This window comes from Trichosporon asahii (genome assembly GCF_000293215.1).
Source record: "Trichosporon asahii var. asahii CBS 2479 unplaced genomic scaffold scaffold00017, whole genome shotgun sequence".
NCBI classification, from domain to species: Eukaryota; Fungi; Basidiomycota; class Tremellomycetes; order Trichosporonales; family Trichosporonaceae; genus Trichosporon; species Trichosporon asahii.
Window position 1 is genome coordinate 694,586 of NW_014040907.1, and position 11,445 is coordinate 706,030.

Consider the following 11,445-nt stretch of genomic DNA (forward strand, 5'->3'; position numbering starts at 1 on the left):
GGGGGTCGTGAGTTTCGAGACGACGGGCAGGCGTGTGGGCGTAAGGAAGGTCGTTAGAGACGTGAGATGGGCGTTAAGGCGTAGGAGGGAGGGCGTAAGAGTAGGCGTGAGAGAGAAGGAAGGGAGGGAAGAGGAGTGGGTAGTACTTTTGTCGAGGTGATGAGGTGAAGATGAGTGATCGTCCTTGGAGTCTTGAGTGATGGGCGTAAAAAGATCTTGGAGACTTGTCAATGTGTCGAGAGAAAGTCGGGGACTTGTGACTGTGCGATGTGCGACTGTCGATGCGAAGCGGCGCGAGACAGCAAGCGATGGGAGCGATGGGCGATGGAAAAGAGGAACTGGACTGGACGCTGGGATGGCTCTCGAGCCTCGAGTGGGAGTTCAGGTATCGGCAAGGTCGTCAGGTCGTCAGGTCGTCGTTGGTCAGGTCGCAGGAGGTCGCAGGAGGCCGTCAGGCATGGACAGGCTTAGGCTGAGGTATCAGGATTGGGAGAGGCATGAGGCCATCAGGAGGGGCAAGGAGGCCATGTTCTGATGCATCGGTCGGGCAGTGAGGGGGGCAGGATGGGTCCTGGCTTGATGATGACCCTGAGGGGGGGTTGGACGACGACAATGCTGAAACCGGGCGGCGTGCGTGCGTTTGGGTCTCTCCTCGTCTGGCTGCGACTGGCTCATGTCTGTCGCGGTGGCCGACGATACTCTTTGTCGCCTCGTCGCTTGGAAGTCATCAAAGGGTCTTGTCGATGGCTCGTGCGGGGTTGAACCCTGTAGGGAATGCGAGCACAGGGAAAGTCTCGAGAGAGAGAGAGAGAGAGAGAGAGCTCGCGAGGACATTGGGACATTGCAACATTCAACACTCAAAGGAACGCACAAGACACAGGCACGGCTACTTTTTCCACAGGGTGGGGCCATACTTTTTTTCTTTCTGGTGGTGGATGGTGGGGTCGATCGTTAACCTGGCAAAGCCGAAAGAATTATCTTCTCCCCTCGTGCCGGGTTGCCGGCCAGGTGCCGTTCCAATCACCAGCGCTTACACACAAACAGGATAAAGGAAGGCCTGCCCCCATGGCTCATGGCCTATGGCCGCAGGGCAACAGCGGCAACCATACGGTGTGGATAGCCACGCCTGCGACAGGTTGTACAGTCACCCCTCCCTCCCTCTCCCTTGCAGCGTCGCACTTCAGAAGGTCTGAGCTAGGCGCGAGCGAGAGGAAAGATGGGGGAATGAGATGCCCGCTTCTGTTTTGGGACATTGAGTAGGAGCGGGCATCGCACAGAGTCACAAGAGTCGGGCAGCGGTTCAAGCTCTCATACACAAGTGCACGGTGGCCGATTCATAGTTTCACAGTTGCAAGACATTCATAAGATTTCACCAGATTCATCAGATCATTTCATAGAGCTATGGGCTCTAGGCTCTCTGGGTTAAACGAGGTTGGTTGGAGGTTGGGGGATGCGAGAACGGTCTGCGCACGGAGCAGACAAGCACGCCTGCACGCTCCGGGAACGGCGCACCGGCTGATGCGAGGGGGACAGGGATGGAGTGCACGGAGCGACGCGAGACGCCGAGCCGTGAGGCCGTGGGAGTTGGGGGGAGGGAGGGCCCGGAGGGCGCCGCCGCCACTCCGTTGATCGCCCTGGCCTCCCGGCCGGTGATGGTTGGTGGCCCGAGGGAGGGGCAGAGGAGCAGAAGAGGGGAGAGGGTGAGGCGTGAGTATGAGTGGTCAGCAAGGCTCGCGATGCCCGGTGGCCCGGCGCCACCAGCGCGCCGTGCACCGTGCGCCGTGCATGGTACAGTGCGCCTGGGCGACGCTGCGAGCGAGGCGGCGCCGGCCCTACTGATGTGCAGGGTGGTGGTCCGTGTCCTCCTCCTCGGCCTGCAGGCGCCAGCACCCACTGGCCCACTCACCGGTGGGCGGCCGGGCCATCGGACCTACGCCGGGGTGCCGGGGTGTGTCAGATGCCCGCCGGTCGCAGGCTACGAGTTGCAGAGCGCCAGACGACTGAGCGACAGAAACGACAGACCCAAGCGCGACCTGAGCTGTGAGGGCCTGAGGGAAGGGGAGGCATAAAGCATGGAGGACCGCCATGCTCTGAAATCCTCAGGGGCGCTTGAAATTGCCCTCAGGGCTGCTCTCTCGCTTCATTTGCTCGACCTTTAGCAAACGACGCGCGTACGTCGCAGCCCAGAGGTCAAGTAATGAATAATGAAAGCACTTTGAGCCGCGAGCCGTTGTTCTGCTCACATTTCAGAATTCACAGAAGGAAACGTGATCACAACGATAACGGCACAAGGACCGTCCGGCCGTTCGGCACATGCGGCACGGATTAAGCTTTGGCTTGAAATGTCCTGGTAGCGTGCACTTTATCGTTTGGCCAGACCCCGGTGGAACTGCAGCTGGAATGCGTACAGGAGCATGCATGGACCCACGGAGCCCAGGGATGCTCGCGTGTAACGTGTTCTGTGAAGCGGGAGAACGTGCTGGGAGATGAGGAGGGGAGTACGGAGCATGGAAAAGAAACGCAAGACAGATGACCGGGCAACGTAAGGTAAAGCCAACAGCTCGTCAGGCGCGATCGGTGCCCTTTTGGAAACCCTTCGAGCCCTTGCTGCCCACTGCGCACGAACCGTCCGAGAAGTGGGTCACAGATGGTCCGTGCAAGTGGCGCCCCGTGGTGCATTCGATTCGCTGAGGGGGCAGAACCTGGGTCCGTGGCATGTTCCTTTCTGTCTCTCGGGCTCGAGCTACCTGGCTGAACGTTCCAGTCACGAGAAAGAGTCGAGAGTCCGTGGGCCCGTCGTCCGGCTCCGAACCTGCCATGCCCTCCTGCGAGCCTGCGAGCCTGCAGGTGCCCAGTGACTCAGAGGCCCAGAATAGAGGAGACGCAGGGGTGGAGCAAAATGGACCGACACACTGATCGCTGCTGCGTCTTGCTGATGTGTGCTGAGGGTAGGATTCGGGCCGGAGGATAAGGAGGCGCTGGCACAGGGGATGGGCCATCAAGGGGTGAGCAACGCCAGCTCACTTCCCCTACGCCGGGACCCATGTACTAAGACTGTAGTACGCAGGAGATGCAGCTGCAGCGATCACCACGGCATTGCCGCGCTAGCCGTGCTCTCCCTCCTCCTCCCTCCTCCTCACCAGCGCGACATAGGGAGGATAACCAAACCGACACATCCGCGGACAATGACTGACCAGGGACGATGGGAAACGGACCAAGGAATGTGGCCATGTTGCGGCGCACTGGCGACGCACTGGTACTATCTTCCCAGGACTTTGGTAGAAGGGCAGGTAGAGGCTGGTGACAGGGGAAGAGGGGATGAGGGCGACAGTTTCGTCCCGGACACTGGCCGTCGATAGTTCCTATGGAAGCAAGATGCTGAGCAAGCAAGATCTGCTGACGGACGAGATCAGCGTCGCTGATGCCCGACGAGGTGGGCACGAGCGAGCCCAAGCTTGTGGGGATGGTGTATTAATAACGATCTGTTGCTTGGCCTTGAGTTTGACGGGAGGTTCCCTGTTGGCGGGGGACATCGTCGGGGTGTTGATGACTGCAAGCTGTTCTGGGCTTCACTCATTGACTGGACTGAGTGGTAAGCGAGGCTCCTCATGTGGTGGCATTGAGGCAGAGGAATGCGGCACAGAAGTCAGTCACAAGCGGTGCTCCGCGTTGGCCACGGGTTGATACGAGATTGTGGTGACAGCAAGGCGATGGGGCAGCCCGACAGAGAAGGAATGCTAGTCTAGTTGAGACATAGCCGGCGGTGCTCCGCGGAATGCCTCGTGTTTATGATCCGGTGTGGACTTAAGAAGCGTCCAGGTGTGACTTAAAAGCCCAGACGCAGGATAGGGATGGATGAACTTCGGAGCTAAGCTGATCACGATGGTGTCCAGTGCCGCCGATGCCGCTGGATGCGGAGAGCCGACGAAGGTGCGGTGCCTAGTCGCATTCTGTTGTGACGGCCGACGTCGGCGAGACGTTCTATGGGTCGGGCACCCGCCAGCAGCGGATGGAACATGCCTTCTTGAGTCACGATAGCTCGGACCGAGGGTGTGTATTGCCGGGGACTTGTGCTCGGCGAGCTCGGCACTTTGTTAATTCCACCGAGCCTTCCATCCTCTACTTTGCCGCAACTGTCCTGCGGCACATGCATGCTTGGCGGGGAGGCGGCGGCAATCTTCATGGCTCATGGGGAACACGTGTCAGTTGCACTCGATGCGGAACGGTTATCAGATCAAGACAAGGAGGGCCGAGGGAAGGATCGGGTAAGCGTATGGGTTCGGAATGATATGGTGATTAGGTGATCATTCACCAGCGAGTAAGTGGACGCCTCGGCCCCGGCACCGGCGACATCCGCTGGCATCTGATGACCGACTTGTCCCAGCGGACCAAGGGGTCCGCTTGCTATCGTGCACGTCGCCACCGCACAGAAGCTGGTATCAGCTCACATGATGCATGAACTGCGAGCTCAAAGAGTCAGCCATGAACGCCAAACACCGCAGGCCAATGCATTGCGGACATGGCCACCGCTGTGCATCTGTGCGACTCGTCATGACAGTGTGTGTCCAGTGGGAGGTTCGGCTGTGGGCGGTTGACAGCCGTTGCTAAGCGGGGGAAGTATGACAAAGGCAGGGGCCGGCAGGGAGTGATTACAAAGACGCCTAATAGCTCGGCGGGCTCGGCGACTTGAACCTCATTAGGTCGTTAGAAGCTATTTGTAATCTGGGGCTAGACCATCCTGCAGGAGTTGTCTGGCTGGGCGCTGACGTCTGCCGACTGCCAATGACATTATCAAGTTCCCACCACCGTCGCTCAGAGTATCATCAACAGCTAGCCAGCTGATTCCTCATCGGCCGACACCCACAGCAGTCAGCTCATCGAGCGAGCCATCTTGCCATCACTTGCCTCCCGGTCGCTATATACCACCTCGCGTGCACTGTCGACTCGAGTTCTGCCTCAGTCCCCGGATCAATAAAGACTGATTGCATCGACGGGCTCACTACCCAATCCTCGGTTATCTACGCAGGTACGTCACTTTCCCCATAGGCGGTGGTCTCCCCTTGACAGCACATTTTCAGCCTCTGACCCTGGACTCCCATTCGACCGTTCCGCTGCCCGCCGCGTTGCCGCTTCCAACGGCGTCATACCCCCGCTTGCTAGAGCTTGCTCTAGCCTGGCCTACTGCCGACACCCTGCCTGCCTGCATACACCATCCATCCCATTCCAACCACCACTCCTCTTGTCTCTTCCATCTACTCACACCACGCAGTAGACACACACCATGTCATCGCCTCCCAGAGACTCTGAGCGCCTCCGCCGCAAGCGCGGCTCCATCCCCTCCATGGAGGCCCTCGGCGACGACTCGCTCAAGGACCAGTCCCTCTCCATCGTCGTCGTCGGTGCCTCTGGTGACCTCGCCTCCAAGAAGACCTTCCCCGCCCTCTTCGGTCTCTTCCGCCGCGACCTCCTCCCCAAGGACGTCGCCATCATCGGCTACGCCCGTACCGACATGGACGACGAAAAGTTCCACAAGAAGGCTCTCGCGCACATTGACACCAAGAAGTACCCCGAAGAGTCCAAGAAGTTCACCAAGATTCTCTCCTACATCCACGGCCCCTACGACAAGGACGAGGGCTACCAGAAGCTCGAGGCGCACATTGACGAGATTGAGAACAAGCGCCCCGACAACGAGCCTCGCAACCGTCTCTTCTACCTCGCCGTCCCTCCCACCGTCTTTGCGGATGCCGCTGCTGGCCTGAAGCGCAACTGCTACTGGAGGAAGGGAAGGAACCGCATCATCATCGAGAAGCCCTTCGGAAAGGACCTCGAGACCTGCCGCGAGCTCCTCTCGTCCCTCAAGGGCGAGTGGTCCGAGGACGAGACGTACCGTATCGACCACTACCTCGGCAAGGAGATGGTCAAGAACCTTCTCGTGCTCCGCTTCGGTAACATTGTCCTCGACGCTACTCTTAACAAGAACAATGTTTCCAACGTCCAGATCACCTTCAAGGAGTCGTTCGGAACTGAGGGCCGTGGTGGCTACTTTGACGAGTTCGGTATCATCCGTGACGTCTGCCAGAACCGTGAGTAACCGTCGCACAGCACGGATCGTCGGCGAGTGACTGACCCCGAACCAGACCTGCTCCAGACCCTCTCGGTCCTGGCCATGGAGCGCCCCGTGTCCTTCGCCGCCGAGGACATCCGTGACGAGAAGGTCAAGGTTCTCCGTTGCATCCCGCCCATCAAGGCCGAGGACTGCCTGCTCGGCCAGTACGTTGCTGCCGACGGCAAGCCCGGCTACAAGGACGACGACACTGTCCCCGACGACTCGAACACCCCGACCTACGCTGGTCTCGCCCTCTTCATCAACAACCCCCGTTGGGAGGGTGTCCCCTTCATCATGAAGGCCGGCAAGGCGCTGAACGAGTCCAAGGTCGAGATCCGTGTCCAGTTCAAGGACGTCACCAGCGGTATCTTCACCGACATTGCGCGCAACGAGCTCGTCATGCGCATCCAGCCCGACGAGGTCATCTACATGAAGCTCAACTCGAAGCTGCCCGGTTTCGAGACCAAGGCGATCCCCGTCGAGCTCAACCTGACGTACAAGGACCGCTTCACGGATGTTGACATCCCCACGGCGTACGAGGCGCTCATCCACGATGCGATCAAGGGCGACCGCTCCAACTTCGTCCGTGACGACGAGCTCGACGTTGCGTGGAAGATCTTCACCCCGCTCCTGCACTGGATCGACGGCAAGGGCCCCGGCCCCAAGCCCCAGCCCGAGGCGTACCCCTACGGCGCGCGCGGACCTAAGGATTCCGCCGCGTTCTCGGCCAAGTACGGCTACAAGCGCCCCGACGACGACTACACCTGGCCGACCACGAGCGTGCAGGCCAACCTCTAGACGAATCAGAAGCAGTCGGTCTCTCCGGCGAGATAGTTACTGCCGGAGGTGTAAACATCCACCCCAAAATTGAAACCCCAAAATTGAAACGGTTATGTATCTGGTGTAAGCGTAAGCGTTTGCGTTATAAGAGTTCAGGCGTGATCAGCAGACCAGCAGGAATGGGAGTGGGACGGGCGATGAGACCAGTAAGCATCTGCCCTCTTCCTCTACCGTACTTTATGATATCAGTTCAAAGCAGCGTAGAGGGCATCAGTGGCAGATGGGTCAGTTGTGGGTCCCCGCCCATCAGAAGGGGAGTGCAAGGAACGGCGCGACGATATATGAGCGCCGTACGTGGGATGCGCATGTAGATGACGACGAGGTCGTGTGGGTCGCGGCGCAGGTACGCAGCGTCCAACGGATGGTCCCAGAGCTGCAGTTGGACGATAGTAGGTGAGACAAGTCTTCTGCTACAGTGAAGGCTGGCAATGTGCGGAGGTCAGAGCGGGGTGTGGGAGGGTATGTGCGCAGAGCATGGAGAGCAAGCCCGACTGCAGAACGAACAGACGGTGAACAGAAGGTGAGCCAACGAGTGAGGCGGTGAGACTGCCCAGGATATAGCGATAGCGAGGATGGCGGCGTCGGATGCCTGATAGCGGTGTAGATCGTTGCTCCGCGAATAGCCCTTCTCGTGCTCGAAAATCAATCAGCGGTGCACCGCCTGCGGCATCTTTCGTCTCCTATTTTCGTTCTCCCCAATCTCCATGTGGCCGTGATTCGTGACTTGTGCCGTAACAGCTGGGAGGAGCTGGAACGATGAGCATTCAGACGGGCAGAAGCGGGAGTCGATGGGGAGCGGTTGGTCCGCTGGATCCGCCGGATCCGCCGAGCCTCGTCGGCGCGTCGGCGCCAGGTGACTATGCAAGTGTTGGCAGCATGAAACGTTTCATGGCACCCAAGGGGGATGCGAAAGCTTATTCTCCGAGCTGGTATGTCCCACTGATTCCACATCCCCCAATGTACATGGTGGTGGTGTCGACGCGTTCACTCGTCCCATGGTCACAAGGCGCAAGACGCGCACTACCCGGCGGCACATTCAAGAGTATATGAGGCGGACGGCTGTCGTGCGTGTGATGTTACCACGTTTGTTGCTAGATGCTAGAATGCGCCACTGCAATGCACAATACATTGTGCTCCACCGTTGGGCTCTATTCACACACTATGGAGAAGATTTGCATGCATAGCAAGCTCGAGATCCGCAGGAGAATGGTGGGTCGATTATAGCCATGGACGCCGCTCAAGAGGCAACGAGGCACAAAGATTTGGCACCGCCTAGGCCCCCAGTGCCCAGAACCTGCAGAGCCGGGCCCTGATGACCGGTGCTTCATTCCACCTCACCACCTCTTCACCATTCCTTGCAGTCCTCTCAACTGACCCCCACTCGCCATCCCCTCCTCTTCTCCCTCTCACTCTCTTCCTACGACTCCAGTGCACCCGGACACTCGACGACACTCGGCCTCCCACTCTCATCATCCCATACCCCATACCCCCTTGCTCATTACCCCCAAACGGACACTTTACTTGCATCCTCTTCTTCTTACTTCCCCGCCGCCCACTCGACGCACCCGACCATGTCATCCGCGCCGATCCGGCAACCGCGCGGCCCGCCGTCGTCTTCCTTCCCCGCTGGACCGCCCCAGGCTGACGCCGAAGCCCTCCTGCGCCGCAACAAGACGGTCGCGACCTCGAAGCACCAGGAACGCTTCCAGCCCCCGACCGCCAGCGTCGCCCGCACAGGCTCCCTCAGCGGCCCCCACAGGAGCTCCGGCTTCAACACCGGCGGCGCATTCACGTCCATGTCGCCCGGTCCCTCGCCCAGCCTGTCGAGCAGCCTCTCATCCTCCTCGGGCATGGGCGTCGGCAGCATCGGCAGCGGCATGGGCGGCATGGGTATGGGCGGCATGGGCATGAACGCCGCCGCGACGGGGATGAACATGGGCATGGACGGTCTCGTGCGCCGCGGCAGCGAGCGGTATCGCGCTGCCGCCGCCCCGAGCCAGGAAGAGACCCTCGTCGAAGCAGACGAGGGACAGCCCGACCGCGGCGGAACGTGGGGCAAGAGCGGCGGCCTCACCAGGCAATCCTCGCTCCCGAGCAGACGATGTAAGTGCGTCTCCTTGATCTTTCACCGCGGCTTTGGAAGAAGCTTGCTCTGCCGCCGAGTCAGTGTCGCCGAATCGATACTTTCACGCCGACTGGCAGCCCGCTGAGCGGTGTTCTAGCAGCCAGGGAGCTTTGCGCTGTGCATGCACCCAAAGCTGCAGGGCCGAAGCGAAGGTGGCTTGGCACACGCCTGAGTGGCGAAGGCGTCCTCTTTTCTGCACACTGGGCACACCGGGCACACTGGCACACTGGCACACACCGCGGTTGCGTTGGCGGCGAACGTCCCAGCGTCGTCAGCCGGGTGGCAACGCGACGCTTCTGTCGCAGCCATGCACACATTCTCCTGTTCTGTCGTTCTCCCGATTGTCGTGTGCGCATGCTGACTTTCGATCTTCTTGCCCGACTGGCTCTGTTCGTCGCACCACCTGCTACGCTTCTTGCCTCGCTCGCACGCTCGTCACCCCCACGCTGCGTCCAACGTGTGAAACATTCGCCGACCTGTCTCCCGACGGCTGCGAACAACTTTGTGTGCTGAACTGACCTAACCCCCGCCGATCATTCACGCCCGCAGTATCCATCAACCCTGGCTTATTCTCTCAGCCGGGCGACAAGCAGAACAATCTCCCGCCTCCGCCCCCGCGGCCTCCCCGCCGAGTGTACAACGACAGCAAGAACAGCGCTTCCCAGAACGACCAGCAGCGTGGCTCGCATGCCCCTTCGCATTCCATGTCGTCCCTCAGCGTTGTCGTGCCGCAGAACCAGTATGACGGAAGCAGCATCTCGCCCGTCCTTTCGACGCCTGGTTCCGCCGGACACGGAAACTACGCGGCGAGCGCCCAGCCGCAGAGCCAGGGCGGCGGTGTCTCGCGCACCCAGAGTCTCCGCATGCAGGCGACTGCGACGTCACCGATCGACTACAACAGCAACCTCGGCCGTAGCGCTTCCATGCGCACGCCAGGCGAGATGATCTACTCGCGCATGAGCCCGCCTCCGCCACCGCACCCCTTCAGCCTGGCGACGCCCCCGCGCGGACACCAGTCCAACCTGCCGGGCATGTACGGAGATGATGATATCGAGGAGCAGCGCCAGTCGGACCTGCGCCGGCACCAGAGCATGACGGAGTACGGATCGAGCTCGCGCGTGCAGCAGCGTCTCGAGCGCTCGCAGGCGCTCCTGTCGCTCGAGCAGCGCGAGGACCTGCGCCGCCAGATGGGCACATCGCCCGCCGCCGACTCCAAGTCGGGCACGCGCAGGCACTCTCGCCACCCGAGCGAGATGGGAGGAGACGACACGCCCGGTCTCGGGCGGAGTGTGTGGACGCCGGGAGCTACCGGCGAGCAGTGGCCGAGTGCTGGAACTGCCGGCGCGCAGCAGCTGCAGGACGCCCTCGACGCGCTGTCGCTTCGGGACCCGCAGCCCCACGACGAGCCGTCCTGGGTCACCAATTTGGTCGGCATGCCGGGCCAGCCGTCGCCGCAGCCGACGGGTGGACGCCAGCTGTGGGACGACCGGTCGTACGCGGCGGCCTACGGTGGTCTCGCCGCGCAGAACATGCAGCCGCCCCTGTCGCTCTACCAGCAGCAGCAGGCGTACGGCCAGCAGCTCAAGCTCGGCGTTCCTGGTGCTGGTGGCATCCCTCAGATGCCGGTGCTGCCGATGCAGTACAACTACCTGCCATACGCCCAGTACCAGCAGCCCGCTGCCCCGCAGCTCAGTGAGCAGGATCTTGACGTGATCGAGCTCGCGCGCAGCAAGGGCCTGAACCCGGCGACGTTCGACTGCCACCCGCCGTATGCGCGTTTCTTCGTGATCAAGAGCTACACGGAGGACGACGTGCAAAAGTCCCTGAAGCACGAGATCTGGTCATCGACCGTGCTGGGCAATAAGAGGCTCGACGCGGCGTACCGCGAGTCGCACGAGCGCGGGCCGATCTACCTCTTCTTCAGCGTGAACGGGTCGCGGCACTTCTGCGGTGTGGCCGAGATGATCTCGCCCGTGGACGAGACGGCGACCTCGAACGTCTGGGCGCAGGACAAGTGGAAGGGGCTCTTCAACGTGCGCTGGCGCATGGTCAGCGACGTGCCGACGAGCGCGCTGCGCCACCTCCGCCTGACGAACACGCAAGACCAGAAACCCATCACGCAGTCGCGTGACTCGACGGAACTGCCGTACGATGTTGGATGCGCGGTTCTCCAGATCTTCCTCGACCACCAGCACAAGAGCAAGACGTCGCTGCTTCAGGACTTTGCGTACTATGAGCGTCTGAGCCAGACGCGCGACGCGACCCCCGGCGCCGCCTCGCCTGCCCATACCGCGCCCCACACGCCGCACCAGCACGCCCACGTCGGCATGCACCCGACCCCGCCGCCGTTCAATCATCCCATACCCCATACCCC

General features: G+C 61.0%; 2 protein-coding genes across 2 annotated transcripts; both read left to right on the top strand.

The window, feature by feature from the left end:
• Positions 1-5,281: 5,281 nt before the first annotated feature.
• Positions 5,282-6,904, top strand: A1Q1_07871 (glucose-6-phosphate 1-dehydrogenase; the record flags this gene model as incomplete). The annotated part of the gene is made up of 2 exons (XM_014326855.1): positions 5,282-6,083; positions 6,138-6,904. 2 exons carry the CDS (start codon positions 5,282-5,284, stop codon positions 6,902-6,904), a joined length of 1,569 nt encoding a protein of 522 aa, XP_014182330.1.
• Positions 6,905-8,517: 1,613 nt separating this feature from the next.
• Positions 8,518-11,307, top strand: A1Q1_07872 (uncharacterized protein; the record flags this gene model as incomplete). Its single annotated transcript, XM_014326856.1, has 3 exons — positions 8,518-9,049; positions 9,621-11,198; positions 11,246-11,307. The coding sequence occupies 3 exons, from the start codon at positions 8,518-8,520 to the stop codon at positions 11,305-11,307; spliced, it is 2,172 nt and encodes a 723-aa protein (XP_014182331.1).
• Between the last annotated feature and the right edge of the window lie 138 nt (positions 11,308-11,445).